General features: G+C 56.1%; 7 protein-coding genes across 7 annotated transcripts; 4 read left to right on the top strand and 3 right to left on the bottom strand.

Moving 5' to 3' along the window:
- Positions 1-223: 223 nt before the first annotated feature.
- Positions 224-3,141, bottom strand: KY384_000098 (uncharacterized protein; the record flags this gene model as incomplete). Its single annotated transcript, XM_044808635.1, has 5 exons — positions 224-1,092; positions 1,143-1,601; positions 1,721-1,840; positions 2,036-2,524; positions 2,550-3,141. The coding sequence occupies 5 exons, from the start codon at positions 3,139-3,141 to the stop codon at positions 224-226; spliced, it is 2,529 nt and encodes an 842-aa protein (XP_044665388.1).
- A 412-nt stretch (positions 3,142-3,553) lies between these two features.
- Positions 3,554-4,770, bottom strand: KY384_000097 (uncharacterized protein; the record flags this gene model as incomplete). The annotated part of the gene is made up of 3 exons (XM_044808634.1): positions 3,554-4,048; positions 4,138-4,471; positions 4,523-4,770. The coding sequence occupies 3 exons, from the start codon at positions 4,768-4,770 to the stop codon at positions 3,554-3,556; spliced, it is 1,077 nt and encodes a 358-aa protein (XP_044665387.1).
- A 738-nt stretch (positions 4,771-5,508) lies between these two features.
- On the top strand, positions 5,509-5,855 carry KY384_000096 (uncharacterized protein; the record flags this gene model as incomplete). Its single annotated transcript, XM_044808633.1, is given in 2 exon segments — positions 5,509-5,528; positions 5,540-5,855. The coding sequence occupies 2 exon segments, from the start codon at positions 5,509-5,511 to the stop codon at positions 5,853-5,855; spliced, it is 336 nt and encodes a 111-aa protein (XP_044665386.1).
- Positions 5,856-6,397: 542 nt separating this feature from the next.
- KY384_000095 (uncharacterized protein) lies at positions 6,398-14,905 on the top strand (the record flags this gene model as incomplete). The annotated part of the gene is made up of 6 exons (XM_044808632.1): positions 6,398-6,638; positions 7,076-9,936; positions 10,227-11,731; positions 11,775-13,035; positions 13,482-14,134; positions 14,305-14,905. The coding sequence occupies 6 exons, from the start codon at positions 6,398-6,400 to the stop codon at positions 14,903-14,905; spliced, it is 7,122 nt and encodes a 2,373-aa protein (XP_044665385.1).
- A 964-nt stretch (positions 14,906-15,869) lies between these two features.
- KY384_000094 (uncharacterized protein) lies at positions 15,870-17,383 on the top strand (the record flags this gene model as incomplete). The annotated part of the gene is made up of 2 exons (XM_044808631.1): positions 15,870-16,152; positions 16,179-17,383. The coding sequence occupies 2 exons, from the start codon at positions 15,870-15,872 to the stop codon at positions 17,381-17,383; spliced, it is 1,488 nt and encodes a 495-aa protein (XP_044665384.1).
- A 96-nt stretch (positions 17,384-17,479) lies between these two features.
- On the bottom strand, positions 17,480-18,205 carry KY384_000093 (uncharacterized protein; the record flags this gene model as incomplete). The annotated part of the gene is made up of 1 exon (XM_044808630.1): positions 17,480-18,205. One exon carries the CDS (start codon positions 18,203-18,205, stop codon positions 17,480-17,482), a length of 726 nt encoding a protein of 241 aa, XP_044665383.1.
- Positions 18,206-18,591: 386 nt separating this feature from the next.
- On the top strand, positions 18,592-19,428 carry KY384_000092 (uncharacterized protein; the record flags this gene model as incomplete). The annotated part of the gene is made up of 1 exon (XM_044808629.1): positions 18,592-19,428. The coding sequence occupies one exon, from the start codon at positions 18,592-18,594 to the stop codon at positions 19,426-19,428; it is 837 nt and encodes a 278-aa protein (XP_044665382.1).
- Positions 19,429-19,433: the final 5 nt, after the last annotated feature.

Genomic DNA, 19,433 nt, shown 5'->3' with positions numbered 1-19,433 from the left:
GCAAGCCATTATCTAACAAAGGTACCACGACCTACCTACCACCCACAATCAACTCGGCAGCGCCTCGGGCGCCGTAAACGACCGTTTCTGCTGCAAAAGCCCCTGCACCACCGTATACGGCGCGTCCTCAAACACAGGCTTTGTCTCCGGCGCCACGACATCCATAACATTGAACGCCGTGCCCGCAGCTGAGCCCATATCGTATGGCTGCAACCACGCTCAATCAATCTCCCAGCCCCACTGACGGGATGGGAACGGTGCCATTGGAGGCAGGCGCGGTGGCGGCGTCATCGAGGCGATAGTCTGCCGCTACCTCTTTCAGATTGTCGAAGGGGGCAACGTCTTGGGGGATGAGGAAGGGGCCCATTTTGAAGAATGCAGAGATGGATTTGAGACCGGCGTCGATTGTCCAGGCGGGCAGTTTGAGTTGCTTCATCGGTAGGAGAGAGGTTGTGAGGGAGATGGGCGTGAAGGGGTCGATTATGCCGGCGAAGACGCGCGTGTTGCGCATGCGTTCTTGCGCGAAGTTCGTGGCGTGCGGGTCCGGGTAGAAGGGGGAGATGGTGGGCATGGAGCGGGAGGGACCGTTGGGGATCGGTTCGTCGAGGATGGAGCGGGTGTGGTAGGTGTAGTAGTCGCTGTAGTTGATGAGGACGCCTTTGTCGACGCTCGGGGCCGCGGTGAATAGGCCGTATAGCCCGTCGTAGATGTTGTCTTTGTCGCCGATTTTGAGGCCGAAGTTGTAGCTGGTGAGGTAGTCGCTTGCAATGCGGCCGATTTGGCGTTGGTTTGCTGTGCTTCTGTCTTCTGCCATCGGGTTGGCGAGTTCGAGGTTTATGCCGAAGACGGTGAGTGCGAGTGGGCGTCCGAGGATGCGGAGCATGGACTCGGCGTAGCTTGTCGGGTTGGCTTGGGTGGTTTCTGTTGTTTCTGTGATGGAGCGGAAGAATCCTGCCAGGTATCCCTGGTCGGCGAATTTGGTTAGGAGGCCCTTGAGAACCGGGTCGATTGTGTTGTAGAGTACTGTGTCCACCGCAAAGGGACGAGTCATTGGATTTTGACTTGCGACGCCAAATTCTCGCACAAAGCGGCCTGTACTTGTGGTTAGCCACAATAATTACAAGGTTCTTCGATTGACGCACCGTCTGGCGTGAAGACTTGCACGCTGACATTTGCCGGATTGATAACAAGCCAGCCTCGTATTGGGTTCTCCCACTCGTCTAGCTGCCGCCATGTCGAAGGGATATCCTCCTTGAGAAACGAGGCGTTTATACGTGCATCCTGATTGATACTTGGTGGAAGCTGACCAAAGTTGCATTTAGTGTCTGTACGAGGTAGAACGATCTTTGCTGTGCCATCAACATTCTGATCTACGGAGTAGAAATCACCAAGACAGGGGAACAGAGGCGTTGCTGTTGGTCCAATAGGTCTCGCCGCGTTAGAAAGATCCGTATACGGTTGGACTCCTCGGACAATTTGTCCAAATTTGTCGATGATGTTCAGCTTTGTGAATCGGAATTGCCCGTGTGTACATGCTTTGAATGGTGATCTTTGAGCAGGGATGTCAATTAGAGAGGCAAAGGGGGTTTTCGATGTGTGTCCTTGATGTTTCGTTTTGTTAGTAACATGACTCGATGCACAATTCGGTAAACAGATTCACAAAATCAATGGTTGATCACGTAAATGCTGGGCGGTCTGACTAGTCAAGATAAGAACATACCTGCCATTAGCATAATATCAGCCTTCCCAACGAAGCCAATCTCTGCTCCTACTGTCAATGCGTCGTCTGTAGGTACGAGGCCATATTGTTGAGTCCATTGCAAAGGATTGACATGCATGCCTTGCATTTGGGTCAGCAATTGGTCCGTAAAGCCGACCATTGGAGCCGATGAGAAATCCAATGCCCTGGCGCCCGCTAGTAAGGCAGCTTTATCGTTGGCACTTAGAGAGATTTCATCCGGATTGAGTTTCGCAAATACTCGATTCAGTCTCGTTTCTAAAGCTGACCCAGCTTATGGAAGAATGGGGCAACGACCTTTCAAAATTCGATAGCTGTTCTGAATGAGTACACTCGCAGGATCTGCTTCTGCTTTAAGAGAATAGCCAATTCTAGCTTCTGAGCCCTGAGGAACAAATTCCCAACTCTCGAACGGAACATGGTAATACTCGACCTCCCGTTCGACGAACAATGGGAACCATCCATTCTTCCATACGCCAGCGTCGTGTATGGTGTCTCCATTGTGATAATAATTGGAATTCGTGCCGAGAACTGCCCACTGGTCGTCACGCAGCAGGCCTTCACCCATAGCGCTAGTCATCGCTGAGCTCAGGACCGTGGGTATCTTTCCACCAAACAGCAAATCATTCGTAAATGGTGACCAAGCAGGAAACCCCGATGATGGTGGCGGGTTGATTGAAGCTTGGGGATTTGGTCGGACCTTCAGATCCTGGTCCCAATCCGCTGGCCACTGCGAGGATAAGCCTGCAATGAGGAGTGTAGGATCATGCTGCATGTAAAAAAGGACTTTCAGTCCCGACCTGTAGATTACCAAGCTGAGCCTTCTTGGCGGCTATCTGTGTTTGAAGGTCAGTAATCAAGCCTAGACCGGCTCCAGATCCACGATCAACTTCGTCGTATATGTTGCGAATCCTTTGGAGAAAGCCTGTCGTTATTGTAGACATACCGGTTTGGTATCGTGCATTGAGTTCATCTGTACCGTAACTGTTCCTATCGGCCATGTACATCCACCAAGTAGCGAATAGCTCGCCCTTGAGGTAGTCTTGCTCTCGAAGAACAGCATTCTGATGCACTTGGAGAGCATTCAAATCCCTCAAACCTTGCGCCTGAGCATCTGTAGGGACCGTGGGTTGAGCATCGTTCGGCAGGCCATCAGGCGCTTTAAAATGCCACGTCGATCCTCCCGTATGGGGTACAAAGTTGTCCGTCGACAGCATGTCCTTGGCCATCAATTGAGAGTCAACGGTATCGTTGTTGTTGAACACTAATGTCTGAAGCTTCAAGAGATCTGTTCTGATTTGGTCAATCGTGACATTACCCGTATCGGTGGTCGATCTGAGCCAGCCGAATTTTGCGTCAATAGGATTCGTACCCACGGCGACGGGATGTGTGCTTGTGAACATTTGCTGAATCTGGTCGCCAGGGTATACGAAGGTCGTCGGAAGTGAGCTAAACCAACGATCAGCTTGAGAGTCTAGATCTCGTTAAAGTCCTATAGATGCACGCAGTGTAGACAAGGGGAGAGGCTGCTTCAAGGCCATTCCTTTGACCCTTTTTGTGTACTCAATTCAGGCCGAATATCAGGCAGATCACGAGCGATTCATTAACATTTCAAAATAATCCTACTAACGTCGAGCTTACCACCAGCTGCCCAATGTAGAGATCGAAAGGAATCGTTCCAGCGCTCGTGAGTGCTAGGAAGGCTCATGCGCAATGATCAAACAAGAAGAGAAATGGTAGATTCACTCACCCTTCGCCAGGGGACTGGGTCCACGCAACATCACATAGCGTTCCGTGGACCAAGGTTCGCATATTCTAGGTGGCTCGGCCAGCCTGAGTTGCCAGCCAAGTTGCATCGGCATTGCTAATTTGGCCGTTCAGATCGAGACCACATCGATTCAGACGATCCTGAAATGTCTGATCCGAGACATAAGTAGGGTTTAAATAGAGCGGATCGTTTTCTTCTGGGACGTGATAACCAAGAACGGTATAGGAAATATTGGCCTGGGTGATGTACGCTAGACTACCATCGCTCAATGTCACGTGGAGATCGTCACGAAAAGAAAACACGGAGGTGTTGAGAGGTTGGTAATCCGCGAAATATGGGTTTGCTGAGTTAGATACAGTTACGCTGGTGGTGGTATTTGGATCCGGAGTATTGTCGTTGCCAGTCCACTGGTTGTATCCTTGACTGAATCCGACATACTTATGTCCCTGCTGGTCTGGTCTGAGATTGTGGTCTAGGAGCGGCGAAGACCAATATTCAACATCTCCGGACGCCGGAATATCTGCTAAATCCCGTTTCCGATTCTGTTTGCCAGTCATGTTCAGTGTACAGGCATACAACCGGGCTTCGAAGGCTGCTCGGTGGAAGCCGTGTGGGGAAGTTCGTGACTTACGGCATGTACAACGAACATACTGCGAATCGAAGGACCGTCGCCAGCGACTTGGTTGAAAAGGCTGCCAGGCGCCTGAATCTCTGCATCTCCGGAGCGAACCATGACTCTCTGCGCAAAAGGACCACTCGGAAATGCTCTCACGGTTCGCATGATGATCCAGCGCTCAGGAACCGACCGAAATATCGGATTGCCGACGTCGTTACTAGTGTAAGTTGCGTCGGACATGCTGTAGCCTCCATACTTTCGAGCGTCATTTGTGGCAGCAACGCTCTCCGCCGCACTGGAACCAGCGATCCCCACGCGGTAGAAGCGTGGCAAGGTCCAGTGAAGCATCCTGCGAAGATTGTTCAGACCCTGCAGAGTTCTTCCCCTCCAGCTGACTTACACTCCTTGTCTCTGATTCAATTGACGAAGGGGGTCCGCACAGCCCATGTAGGGTGCATCACGGTGGTGTTCAAAGATGTCATGTTGGAGGGGTCCATCATCGAGACCTAAGCTATCGTAGTTGGGAGTGCTGATGGGTCCGAAGTAAGCTCGGTTCCGAGGATCTACATTGGAGACCCTCCTGGGATCGTAATTGAGATAGGCATCTATTTTCATAGGCACCCATATCGCATTACGATCTGCCGCCATGCTGGAGACGAAGAGAATGATGTAAGTCCGTCGAAGGGGAGGAAGACGTCGACGGTATGGACGATCGAGGCACTCAATATCATCTCCGGCAAATTGAACAACTCGAGATATGTTGCAGCCGAAGCAAAGGGTGTCCCGAGCTGCCGCCAACTAGGACGACGAGCTAGCTTTGAGCGTCAACGTTGAGATGCTTGTGAACTCCGAGTCGACTCCTGGCCATTGCCGCGCTAGAAGCATCTGGCCTTCTGGTGGCTTTCAGCTAGAGAGCCACTCGACTGCGAATGGGTTTCCCGGCGTGGCATCAAAGGCATCTGATGCGATCTACTCTGAAGGCGGGATGGGGCGGGCTGGCGGCAGTCGGTACGAGATGCCATGAAGTGTTGGACCAGTCTCGACGGAGAGACTCCTGCATGAGACTGAGCTGGATCGGGCAGGAATGATGCTCCGATGCGGCTGGGAAGATGCAGATGCCGTAGACGCCGTGAACGCGGGGCTGCCAAGCCTTTCCATACGATGCTAATCTAGCGTGCTATCTTAGAGCGGTATTTTACGGCGGGACGACGCATGCCCTCCACTGTGCCACCTTACCCCATTGGGCAGGTGGGCTTGGCCAGACGGGGGGCTTGGCACGGCGGCATCGCAATTCCCTGCTTTCTGCCCCTTGCTATTCACCATCACGGGAGAACCCCGTCACTCTGCGCCGTGAGTACCGCATCGTAAGCTTTTTAATATTGCACCATGGGGACTACTGGGAACTCGTGTCTCTCAGATGCAACAATGCTCGCAAATCTACATTTGCGGCACCGCTGATTGTGGAGGAAGACAAAGGCTCTGAAAGGGGCAAATATCTCAACCCCCTCGAGCATGGCCTGCCTGACTCTCGCGGCGGCGCGATGTCCTCGCCGAAACCGGCGCAGGCGAAAACAGACCCGAAAGCCAAAGCCGACCCGAACGTGAAACCGACGACGGCGAAGGTGACTTCGGCGCAGCCGGACACAACGCTGCAAACGGAAAATGCGGACTTGAAAAAGCAGATTGCCCTGCTTGCCGACGCAGTCCGCAAATTTCGTAGTTCTTCGCCTTGACCGGGCCATGAATGGCCCGTCTGGGAAGCCTGCGGCTAACCGTCCTGCGGACGCAGAGGCGACTTCGGATGCTTCCTGTAAATCTACGAAGAAACAACCCCCCCCCCCTAGCGTTCTCCCCCAAAGAAAGAGACCCCACAGAGGGAGGCGAGCCTTTTTACCAAAGGCCCCCCCCCCCCCTAACGCGCTAACGAGCTAACGAGCAGCGCAAGCGTCCGTCAGGAAGACGAACTCGTGTGACCGCGCAACGGGGGGGAAGGATTTTTTTTATATTAAAAATTCACCCCCCGGGGACCGCAGGATAACGCGCCCTCTCTTCTCTCTACACACCACCCAAAACAAAAAACATATCACACCCCCCACCCAAAACATCGGGTTATCTTTTTCCTGTCAAAGAAAAAAAGAAATACCAAAAAATAATAATTTTAACCCCCCATCCCCTGGAAAACCAAAATATATCCTAAAACGGGCAACTGGCGGGCTTTGTCGCCGCGCAGCACACCGCATGGAACCGACGGGTTCTCCTCTGGCATCTGTACGTCATGCCTCCTTTTCGCAAACGGCGGGTGGGAACCCAGATGCTGCAAGCGCTAGAGGTCTTTGCGCGCTCGGTAACGGCCCGTTGTTTGTGGCTGGAAACGCAGAATGTCAATTATCCAGCCATCGCATTTTACCGAGCAGCCGGTTTTACGTTCTGCGGTTTTGATTCGAGCCTCTACGATCCCCAACGCCTCGCGTCGGAAGAGGTGGCTTTGTTTTTCGCCCGCTCGGTAGGCGTCGCAAGTGATCCGTAACTGCCTGCCGGTTTATATCCACAGACTGCGCCCGTTCCGAAACAGCCTTCCACCGCCATTTACTTGTGTGCCCAAATTTTTGTAAAAGGATTATCACCATATCAGAAACACTCGCTTTTCTAAAATGTTTTTAACCATGAATTGACAACTTATAATATTTGCAGTATTAACATAATATGCTTGTTGTGACAATTATCACATTCCCTACGCGTCAACAATCACATACATATCGCATGATACTTTTGCCAGGCGTGGTAAAATTTATAAGTGTACATCGCCCAACTAAATGCGCTTAAAACTGTCATGCGACAACAAACTCTGGAGGTTTTACTAACAGAGGAATGGTCATGCAGTAATCTTGAGCAGCCATTAAGGGCGGTTGTCAGAATGTTTTTTCGACTGCGCCTTTCCCTGATAAACGCGCAGGGAGCGGGCAAGCCGATCCTGTCGAACCCGTCTTTCAGAAAAGGAGTTTCTCTATGAAAAACACAAACGATCTGCTGGCAAAGACACCATGCGATCAAGTGTCCCTCGCTTTCAGGCTGCGCGCCTGCCAAACACGCTTCCTTTGCAGCGTATTGCTGCTCACATCCGTGTTTCTGCTGCCCGGCCTGATTTCGGGCAGACCCGCTTTCGGCACCGAAGTGGCGCCGATGACCATCGAAGAAACCATCCACGACGCGGGAGCCATTTTCGTCGGAACTGTGCAGAGCGAACAGACTCACTGGGGCAACGCTTCCCACCGCTGGATGTACACCGAGTATACGTTCAATGTCGAAGAGGCTCCCCTGTCCGACGGCGTCGTCCAAAAGGGCGGTCAGGTGACTATCTCTTACTGGGGTGGCACGATTGGAAACCAGACGCAGCGCATCGCAGACGTAGAAATTCCTAAAGTGGGTCAGCGCTACGTGATCATGCTGCGCCCGGACTGGCAGACGCCCGGCTACACGCCCATCGTTGGCCTGCACCTGGGACAGTTCCAGGTGCAGGTAGACGCGCAGAGCAAAGCGCAGTACGTCACGGAATCGGATGGCAGGCCGCTTTTCACGGCGGCGCAGGCCCCGCAGATGCTGCGCCAGCGCGACATCGGCAACAAAGAGGCGACGCCGAGAGTAACGCTCGCCAACTTCACACAGTGGATTCGCGCCAATCTCGCCCGCATCAAGGCGATGCCCGGAAAACCAATGCCCCAGGCCGATCCCAAAGACCCGCGCGTGATGAAAACCTTCTCGAAAACACCCGAAGCGGAAACAACCGCCCTCGACCCGGCGAGCGAAATTTTTGGCGAACCGATTTCCGAACCGCAAACGCCGCCTCAGAACGATCAGGCGCGCATTCCAACGGTCACGAAAAACCAGATCGAAAGCAAACCGACCCGCGAACCCGTTTCCGTGTCGCGAGCCGACCAGATGGGGCCGAAGCCGTTCTACGTCACCTACGGCTATACAGACCCGCCGATTGTCGTCAATTCCTTCCCGCACAACTGGTATTGGTATCCCGAAGATCAATACCAGATGTCGAAGTGGAACTACTACTCCAACGATCTTTTTCGTGTCTACACGAACCCGACCGGCAACTTTGCCTGGGGTAACGGACGCTTCGACCTCGACGGCTGGCCCGACAATGCGACGATGCAGAGCCAGTACGGCTATACCTGGGGTTCCAATACGCTAGGGATTACGTTCGCCAATTCCAACGGAGGTCACTTCAGCGAAGCGGACATCGCCCTCAACCCGGCATTCTCGTGGACGCTGGATGACGAATGGTGCTGGGCAAGCGGGCCTGCTCAGTCGTTCCGCGCCACGATGCTGCATGAACTCGGACATATGTTCGGCCTGGATCACGACTTCAACTATTTATCCATTATGAACTACGCGCCGTCGGCGTTCCGCGCCTACGCCATTCCTTACGCCGACGACGCGGAAGGCGCCCGCGCGCTTTATCCCGGACGGGCTATCGGGCGCAGCGATCTGGCTATCTACCTGTTTTACTCCGTAGGCTACCAGAATTGGACTGACGCCAACTATCCCAGTTCAGTGGATGCGGGCGCGTACATGAACATCAACCACTTCCACATCGAGAACACTGGAACGGCCACGATCAACAACCCATCCATTCAGTGGTATCTGACGACGTCGCTCAATTACAGCGACCCCTACTACTATCTGGGAACCACCAACTACAACGGCTCGATTGCGCGCTTCAGCTACTGGGACCCGAACTCACTCAGTCTCAACCTCAGCGTGCCGACGTACGTGCCGGGCGGCAACTACTATCTGAACGCCTACATTCCGAACGACGACGGCGCTTCCAACTTCCCGTTCGCCAACAATTACGGATGGAGCCGCTTCCAGATTACAGTCCAGCCTGCGCCGACGCTCTCCAGCATTACGCCGACTTCAGTATACGCCGGATTGAGCAGCTTCTATCTGGACGTGTATGGAACGAACTTCCAGCCGGGCGCTGCAATTCTGTGGAACGGCTCTTACCGCGGCACCACGTATCTCTCGTCTACGCATCTCTATGCCTACATCTCGGATAGCGACATTGCGAACGAGGGCAGCGTCAGCATCAGCGTCCAGAATCCCAGCGGCGTCACGACGGGAACAGCAACATTGACGATCTACGCGCCTGTTCTCGACTCCATCAGCCCGGATTCGGCGCTTACGGGCAGTCAGACTTTCACGATGGACGTCTACGGAGCAGGATTTGACTCCTCTGCGGTTGTCAACATCGGCTCCTTCCTGTACCTGCCGCTGCCTACGACTTACCTCTCTTCGACGCACCTCCAGGCGACGGTAGATGCGGCATGGGTGGCTGCGCCCGGTTCCTGGGAGATATTCGTGTCGAACCCCAGCGGAGCCTCTACGAACGTGGCTGACCTTTACGTAGACGACCCCTCGGTGGGCGGGACGCTGACTCTGCAAGGCATTGCTTCTGGCGCAGTGGCGCAGAATATCTCGTTCGAGTTCCGCCCGACGGATGGCAGTGACCCCTTTACCAAAACGGCGTCCGTCGCTCCTGACGGAAACTTCTCACTCGGATCGGTTCCGGCAAAAGAGTACACGGTTCACGTCAAAGGCGCAAAGTACCTCGCTTCCAACGTCACCATCAACATGATTGGGGAAAACGCTTCTCTGAATGCGTCGCTGGCGCCGGGCGACGCCAACAACGATAACGCCTGCGATACCATTGACTTTGGAATTCTGGTTGGAGCCTATGGCGGTGACGCAAGCATCGTCGGCAGCGGCTACGATGCGAATTGCGACTTTAACGGCGACGGATTGGTAGACGTCACTGATTTTAGCCTGTTCGTCGGCAGTTACGGCGAAAACGGCGACAACTAAGGCGACGGAAGCCGCAAAATAAGCGAAAGGAGTACCCTGCAATCAGCCTCTTCACAGTCAATATTTGATAGTGAAGAGGCTTTTTGATAAACCCCTCTTTCCAATGCGTCTTCTATGCCCCACCCGGCGCGTTGAAACGCTCGGTTGTAATACAGCCTATCACAGGTAAGCCGCGCCCCGTGATAAAGGGCCGTAAGAGGTTTTAAGCGCTGAGAGCAAAAACTGAATAGTCGCGGCGGGAGCAGAATCCAGAAGGATTATGGGCCAAACGCGGCGAACAGAATCCCTGTGTAAATTTTCATGGGAAGTCGAAAAGGGACGCGGAATTTGAGACGGCTCACTCTCAACCTGCGCCGCGATTAGCGACTGGAGTCAGGCGTATTCTCAACGAGGAGACAGCGGGCAATATGCTCTCAGGCAAACACTATCGAATAACGCTGTTCGCGGCCCTGGCGCTCTGCGGCCTACTGCTCGGTTTCGCTGCGTTCGGACAGGGTGAAAATCGCCTGCTGATAAAGCCGGATTTCGTCCGCGATATTCAGCCGATTTTCAAGGCGCGTTGCTATGCCTGCCATGCTGGAACGCAAAAGCAGGGCGGGCTTCGCCTCGACACAAGAGCCTTCGCAATGCAGGGTGGCGCAGGCGGCAGGGCGTTCGCACCGGGGAGCAGCGTAAAAAGTCTGATGCTGACGCGCCTCACCGGGCAAGACGGCAAGCCACGAATGCCGCTGGGCTTCGCGCCGCTTTCAGAAAAGCAGACCGCTCTTATTCGCGCCTGGGTTGATGCGGGCGCAGCGTGGCCGGAGTCGGGCCTTGTCAGCAGGCATTGGGCCTATATCCCCCCTTCGCGACCCGCAGTCCCGAAGGTCAAAAACACGGCGTGGGTACGTAATCCCATTGACGTCTTCACGCTGGCCCGGATGGAACGCGTTGGGTTACAGCCGTCGCCGGAAGCCGACAAAATTACGCTGCTGCGCCGTGTTACCCTGGACCTGACCGGACTGCCTCCCACACCGCAGGAGGTAGACGCCTTCCTCGCCGACCGCTCCCCGACCGCCTATGAGAAGGTGGTTACCCGACTGCTGAACAGCCCGCATTATGGCGAACGCATGGCGCTGCCCTGGCTCGATGCGGCCCGTTACGCCGACAGCAATGGCTTTCAGCAGGACGGCGACACTTATCAGTATGTCTGGCGGGACTGGGTGACCCGCGCCCTCAATGCCAATATGCCCTTCAGCCAGTTCACCATCCTGCAGCTCGCGGGCGATCTGCTGCCCAACGCTACGCCTGACCAGCAACTCGCCACCGCATTCAACCGCTGCCATATGCTCAACGGCGAGGGCGGAGCCATTCCCGAAGAGCAGCGTCATGTCATCTTGTTCGACCGTGTGGATGTGACAGCAACGGTCTGGCTCGGCGCGACGATGGCCTGCGCACAGTGCCACGACCATAAATACGACCCGATCACGCAGCGCGACTACTACTCCTTCATGGCCTTTTTCAACAACGCGCCGGAGAGCGGGACGCCGCCGGGCGGAGGGCAGTACCGCATCGCCGATCCCTGGATATTCGTCGGCAGCGAGGCGGAAACCGCGAAACTCAAGGCGTTTGAAGCGCAGGTCGTCACGGCGCAGGACGAGACCGGAAACTACGAGCGCGAACACGAGGCCGAAATACAGAGCGCGCAGGCCCTCTGGGAGGCTGATAGCCTGAAAAATAACAGCGCTATCCTCCGGTTCAGAAGGCTGGAACGCCGTCGGCCCATTCCCCGCAGAGAGTTTCGATGCCGCCTACGACACCGCCTTTGAGGCGGAAAAACAGGTTGATCTGGCAAAAACCTATCTCGACGGTAAACTGAAATGGGTTGCGCATCCCGAATGGGAGGATGGCAAACCCTATGTTCTGAACGGCGAGAATACGGCGACTTACCTCACGCGCATCCTTCATTCCGACCGCGAAACGCTGCTCACGCTTTCGCTTGGCAGCGACGATGCCATCAAGGTCTGGCTGAACGGCGAATCCGCGCTGGCCAACAAGGTAACGCGGGCCGTTGCGCCGGATCAGGAACGGGTAACGGTTCGTCTGCATTCCGGCGAAAATTGCCTGCTGATAAAGATTGTGAACGGCGGTGGGATCGGCGGGTTCTATTTCAAGGCCGTTGGGGCCGGATTACCGGAGAACGTGCTTGCCATCATGAAAACCCGGCCTGAAATGCGCTCCGAAGGGGCAGCGAAACAACTGCGGGCCTACTTTCTTGCCAACGCGCCGCCCGCCGCGTTCAAGGCCCTGCGGGAGAAGCAGAAATTGCTGGAAATAGAGCGCGACAACTACCGCGTGACCCTGCCGAAGGTGATGGTCATGTCGGACGCCATGCCGCGCAAAACGCACCTTTTGCAGCGCGGCAACTATGAGATGACAGGGGAAGAGACGCCGCCTGCCACGCCCGCCTTCCTGCCGCCGATGCCGCAGGGCGCGCCCCGAAATCGGCTTGGCCTCGCGCAGTGGCTGATGCGCCCCGATAACCCGCTCACGGCGCGGGTGCAGGTCAACCGCTACTGGCAACTGTTTTTCGGCGTAGGACTGGTGAAAACGTCGGAAAATATGGGGACGCAGAGCGACCCACCGACCCACCCGCTGCTGCTTGACTGGCTTGCGGCGGAGTTCCGAGAAAGCGGCTGGAACGTCAAACGGATGCACCGCCTGATAGTGACAAGCGCTACCTATCGGCAGAGTTCTAAAGTCACTCCATCGCTACTTTTGCGCGATCCGGAAAACCGCCTGCTGGCGCGGGGAGCGCGGTTCCGTTTGCCCTCGCTTCTGCTGCGCGACGTCGCGCTGGCGGCAAGCGGTCTGCTTGACCGGCGCATCGGGGGCAAACCTGTCTATCCCTATCAGCCGAAAGACATCTGGGACGGCCTTTCGATCACCAAAGAGCGCGACTTCACGTATCCTCAATCCACAGGGAGCGACCTCTACCGCCGCAGCCTCTACACTTTCTGGCGGCGCACCGTCGCGCCTTCTAATATGTTTGATGCCTCGGTGCGCAATACGTGCAAAGTGCGGCTGACCGCGACGAGCACGCCTCTCCATGCGCTGACTACGCTGAACGATGTGACCTGGGTGGAAGCGGGCCGGGCTCTGGCGCAGCGCGTGATGCGGGAGGCAGGTTCCGACCCGAATACGCGCCTTACGGAGGCGTTTCGGCGCGTCTGCGCGCGGCGTCCTGCGGCGGACGAAATTCAGAATTTTGCGCCGCAGCCTGAACCGCGCTCTTGCTGTATATCGCGCTGATCCTGCCGCTGCCAGCGCCTATCTCAAAGCGGGCGACAGTCCGCGTGACGCCGCGCTCGACCCGGTGGAACACGCCGCCTATGCCAGCGTTTGCCTCGCCATTTTCAATCTCGACGAGGCCCTGACCCGCGAATAGCAGGAGGACTGCCATGAACCCGGAATTTGAACACGCTATGCATCTCACCCGTCGTCAGTTTTTTGGAAGCGCCGCCACCAGTGTTGGGATTGCCGCGCTGGCGGGTCTGTTGCAGCAGGAAGGTTTCGCCGCCGAAACGAAAACAGCGTCGAATATGCCGCCGTTGCCCGGTCTGCCGCACTTTGCGCCGAAAGCGAAGCGGGTTATTGTGCTCTGGCAGGGCGGCGCGCCATCCCATGTAGACTTGTTCGACTACAAACCTGGCTTGTTCGAGAAGCGCGGACAGCAGGTTCCCGATTCTGTGCGGGCCGGAGCGCGGCTCTCTACGATGACCGCAGGACAGAAAAACCACCCGGTTCTGCCGCCAATCAAGCCATTCAAGCAGTACGGCAAATCCGGGATGTGGCTTTCTGAGATGCTGCCCCACATTGGTTCCATTGCTGACGACATCTGTCTTGTCAAGACGATGCGCACTGACTCGGTCAACCACGCGCCCGGCGTCGCCTTCTTCCTTACCGGCAGTCAGACCCCGGGGCGACCGAGCATGGGCGCATGGGCGACCTATGGATTAGGCAGCATCGCCAGCGACCTGCCCGCCTTCTGCGTGATGACTTCGACCGACGTAGGCCGGACGTGCGGACAACTTTTCTACGACTACTACTGGGGCAGCGGGTTCCTGCCTTCTGAAGTATCAGGGCGTCCGCTTCCGAGGTGAGGGTGATCCGGTTTTATATCTGGCGAATCCCGACGGAATGCCGGATAAACTGCGGCGCGGCGCGCTCGACGATATTGCGGAACTTAACAAACGTCGGCTTGCCGAGTACGGCGACCCGGAAATAGAGACGCGCATCACGCAGTACGAGATGGCTTACAGGATGCAGACCAGCGTTCCGGAACTACTGGACATTTCAGAAAGAGCCGCCGCATATCCTCGAAATGTACGGGCCGGATGTTCAGCGCAAAGGCTCTTACGCTCGCAACTGCCTGCTGGCGCGTCGGCTGATCGAGCGCGGCGTCCGTTTCGTGCAGTTGATGCACTCCGGCTGGGATCAGCACAGCAACCTCAGCACTCAGTTGGAAGCGCAGTGCCGCGATACCGATCAGCCCTCCGCCGCGCTGGTTGCCGACCTGAAACAGCGCGGCCTGCTCGACGATACAATAGTACTCTGGGGCGGCGAGTTCGGGCGCACTGTCTTCGTGCAGGGTGACATCAACAATCCGAGTGGACATGGGCGCGATCATCTTGGCTCCTGTTACAGTATGTGGCTGGCCGGAGGGGGCTTCAAGGGCGGAATGACTTACGGTGAAACCGATGACTACTGCTACAACGTCGCGAAAGACCCGGTTCACATTCATGATTTGCAGGCCACCCTCCTGCGCCAGTTGGGAATTGACCACACCCGGCTGACCTATCGTTATCAGGGCCGCGATTTCCGCCTGACCGATGTTTTCGGCAGCGTCGTGAAACCGCTGATTGCCTGAGCGCATAGGAAATCGTTCAGAAGCAAAAACGAAATGGCCCTGCCCATTCCCTCAGTAAGGGAGGAGTTTCCTGCCGCGTTGCCAAATAAAAACGGCATGACCAAAAGCGCTCTGCCCCAAAGAGATCATGGCTTCCTAACGCGTCTTGCGCTGCGCGGAATCCTGGTGGCTTGTGCGTCGGTTGGAAGCGGCGGGGCCATCCCATCAAGCCCCCGTCCAAAGGCCGCTCAAACGAAGGAAGCATTGTCGAATGACAAGCCATGACCCCGTCAACGCCGCCGCGCCGATTTTGTCGCTGCAGGAGGTGAGCAAAAGTTTCGGGCGGCAGGACATTCTGCGTAGCCTGAGCGTTGAGGTGCAGGAAGGGAAGGTCATCGCGATTATCGGGCCGAGTGGGAACGGCAAGTCTACCCTGTTGCGCTGTATCAACGGCCTTGAAACGCCACTTCCGACAGGGTTCTGTAGCGCGGACAGGAAGTAAATGCCGCAACGCTGAATCGAGTTCGCCATGAAATCGGCATGGTCTTCCAGCGCTTCAATCTTTTTCTCATCTAACCGCCCTGCAGAATGTCATGCTGGCTCCGCGTAAGACGCGGGGCGTTCCGGACTCGCAGGCGGCAGAAAGGTTGGCGCTGCTGGAGCAGGCGCATCTGGAGGCGAAGGCGCACAGTCTTCCCGGTGAATTGTCGGGGGGCAGCAACGCGTAGCGATTGCGCGCTGGCCTTGAACCCGGCGGCGCTTTTGTTTGATGAGCCGACTTCCGCGTTTCTGGATGGGGGCGTCATCGTTGAGGAAGGCGCGCCGGAGCCGATACTCGAGCAGCCGAAAGAGGAGCGCACCCGCGCTTTTCTCGCTCGTGTCCTGAACCGTTAAGCATTCCAGACGAAAAAAGACAATCGAGAGGCAAACCATGCAAAGATTGCTATTCCTGTTCGCTCTACTCTTCCTGTTCTGTGTCAGCCCGATGGCCGTCTGCCCCGCGCCACGCCTGCAGACCGGACAAAATAACGCCTCGATTTTGATTACAGGCGGCGCTCTGATTGACGGGACGGGCGCGAAGCGACGGCAGGAGGATATAAGAATTGTCGCGGGCAAAATCGCCGCGATTGGCAAACTGAAGCCGGAACCGGGTGAGCGGGTTATCCACGCGAAGGGGCTGATTGTTGCGCCCGGATTTATTGATGCCCATAGCCACGCGGATGGCGGCCTGCTGGAAGACCCCGACGCCGAAACGCAAATCCGTCAGGGTATTACCACCTCCGTTGTCGGGCAGGACGGCAGTTCGCACTTTCCCTGCAGACCTGGTTCGACGCGGTGACCGCAAAAGGCGTGGCGCTCAACATTGCCAGTTTCGTGGGGCATGGCACGATGCGCGAGCAGGCGATGGGAGCCGATTTCAGGAAACCCGCGACCCCCGAACAAATCGCCCGAATGAGAACGCTGGTCGCCCAGGAGATGGAGTCGGGAGCACTCGGCCTTTCTTCCGGTCTTGAATATGTGCCGGGCCGCTATTCCAACACGGAAGAATTAATCGCCTGCGCTCAAGTGGCGGGCAAATACGACGGCATTTACATCAGCCATGTCCGCAATGAAGATAATCAGGCGCTAGACTCGTTCCGCGAACTGATCCGCATTGCCGACGAGGGTCACTTGCCCGCGCAGATTTCGCATATCAAGCTCGGCTCCGCGTCGGTCTGGGGACAATCGAAGACCGTTTTGCAAATGATGGCGGACGCTCGCAAGCGCGGTCTGGACGTTACGGCGGACGTTTACCCCTATCTATACTGGCAGTCTACTATCGTCGTCCTTATCGCGACGGAGGAATGGGATAACCGGGCGTTGTGGACGAAAGGGCTGGCGGATGTGGGCGGCGCAGACCATGTTCTGTTGAGCAGCTACACGCCAAAACCGGAATGGGCTGGAAGAACCATCGCGCAAATCGCCGCGCAGACGCAGCAAGACCCGGTAACGATTATTCAGGAAATTGTCCGCAACACGCATGGCCCGGAGGCGAAGGGTAAAGAGGGCGTGATCGTGACGGCGATGGCGGAGCCGGATTTAGAAACGTTTATTGCGTCGCCCTTCATTATGTTTTGCAGCGATGGCGGGCTGCGTGGAACCCATCCGCGTGGCGCCGGTTCCTTCCCCCGTGTGTTGAGCCGCTATGTTCGCGAACGAAAAACGCTCACGCTGGAAGCCGCAATCCACAAAATGACCGGCCTGACCGCGCAGCGTATGGGCCTGACGGATCGCGGCGTCCTTGCCCCGGGAAAAGCGGCGGACATTGTTCTCTTCGATGCCGCCAGGATTCAGGATACTGCCACAACAGCGCATCCGACAGCGGCTCCGCTGGGGATTCCAACGGTGTTTGTCAATGGCGTTCCCGCTCTGGAAAACGGTCAGATTACTGGCGCGCGCCCCGGAATGATTCTCAAGCGGCGTGGATTAGGACACGAAAATAGAAGTGGACGCGAATAGCGACGGATTGTATTTACCGAAAACTAAAGTTAATCATCCCGAACTTTACAGGGAAGCCGCTCCGCGCCACAGTAGTTCCGCATAGGAGGAAGCGGTCTATTCCGACCGGCAAAAATCAATGTAACTCTCGCCTTTGTTGTTCGTGTCTCCCATCGAGTATGGAAACGGGATGGTAGGGCAGAACAAACTCTTTTTTACGGCCCCCGAACAATATCCAATACCGACTCTGGGGTCTACGTCCGTATGCGACCACTTTGCATGACCGTCAAAATAAGCAAGATTGACGCCCTGCGTGTGCGCAATAGAAGGGCAATCGTTCGGCGCAAAGAAGAAGCCATCGTTAAACGTGTATTGCTCGTCTATCAGCAGCACGAACTGCGAGGGACGCTGGGCATAGGAGTCGGGCATGAATCCTGCGGCTGCGTTGGCGGAATAACTCTGCATTTTCTGCGGTAGCGGGTCTGAAGGGCAGAGAAATATCTGCGCGTTTTTTACGTAGGGATAGATTACGCCGTATTTAGGGCCAGTATTCTGCCACGATTTCGTAAGCGGGTTGGTGGTCGGGTTGAACAGGTTATGGTCGTTCGCTTCGACATTAAAACAAGGGATCCACTGCGCGTTGGCATCGAAATTCACCGGGTTAGGCGTCGCCTGTAGCGCCTGATGCGCATTTGGAACAGACGCCAGATAGGGTGGATAGGCAGTTGGATTGGAGAACCAATCGGGCTGCCCGGCGCTGCAATGATAGTCGTGCGCCGGGCCGGGTTGGCGTCCGTCGTAGTCCTGACGGTACGTTGCCATTGCAAGGGTTAACTGCTTCATATTGCTGAGGCAGGCGGTTTGTCGGGCCTTCTCGCGGGCCTGCGCGAACACGGGGAAAAGGATGGCGGCGAGTATTGCGATAATGGCGATAACCACAAGCAACTCGATTAACGTAAACGCTTTTCGGTTCATAAAATCTCCTCGTTCAGAGTGCGCTCCGGGTGGAACGCTTCCGGCGGTTCAAGGAGTTGACGCGACGCGGCACAATGTCCGCTCGCATCGGCGTTGATACGGCGCAACCACTTCTGCAAATGATTTTTGCAAATACTGGAAACAACGATATGTCGTTAAATTGGTGTTTAACATTACATTGTAGCCCATGATTGCCACAAACGTCAATAGCCTGAGGAGGCAATCACAGCAAAAAATCGCTAAATTTGCCGCTTATGCTTCAGAAGTGGCATTTTGCGCAGACGCGGAATTCCCGCGCGATTTACGCGCTGCAAAATGCAGGCAAAAAGAACATAGAGGGAAGACGTATGGGGAATCTCAGCGGGCAAACGGCAATTATAACGGGCGGTTCGCGGGGCATCGGGGCAACCATTGCAAAACGATTAGCAGCGGACGGCGCGAACATTGCGGTGAATTTTAGTCGGAACGCGGAGGCCGCCGCGCAGATCGTGGCGGAGATCGAACGGGCGGGCGGATCGGCAGAAGCGGTGCAGGGCAATTTGAGCGACCCGGCGCAGATCGAACGTTGCTTTGCGGAAACTCAGGCAACCTTTGGCCGTCTCGACATTCTGGTCAATAACGCAGGCTTAGCGGAATATCGCCCGCTGGCAGACTCCGACGCCGCGTTTTACGATGCGATTTTCGCTGTCAATGTGCGCGGAGCCTTGCTTTGCTGCCGGGAAGCGGCGCGATACTTCGGCAAATCGGGCGGGCGCATTATCAATATCAGCAGCAGCCTGACCGAATCCCCTACACCCAATGCCTGCGTTTATGCGGCAAGCAAAGCGGCGCTGGAAAGCTTGACCGCGTTTTTAGGGGCGGAACTCGGCTCCAAAAACATACTGGTCAATGCGGTGTCGCCTGGAGTGACGCGCACCGAGATGCTGGCGCAAGTCCTGTCACCAGCCATGCAGACGGATTTAATTGCCCGAACGCCGCTCGGCAGGCTGGGCGAAACCGGTGACATTGCGGACGTTGTGGCGTTTCTCGCCTCCGACGCCGCCCGGTGGATTACAGGGCAGGTTCTGGTCGCGAACGGCGGGCTGCGCTAACCGGG

The sequence above is a fragment of the Bacidia gigantensis genome, assembly GCF_019456465.1.
Source record: "Bacidia gigantensis strain McMullin 20006 chromosome Unknown contig_49, whole genome shotgun sequence".
Classification (NCBI taxonomy): domain Eukaryota; kingdom Fungi; phylum Ascomycota; class Lecanoromycetes; order Lecanorales; family Ramalinaceae; genus Bacidia; species Bacidia gigantensis.
This window is presented reverse-complemented; position numbering and strand designations above follow the sequence as displayed.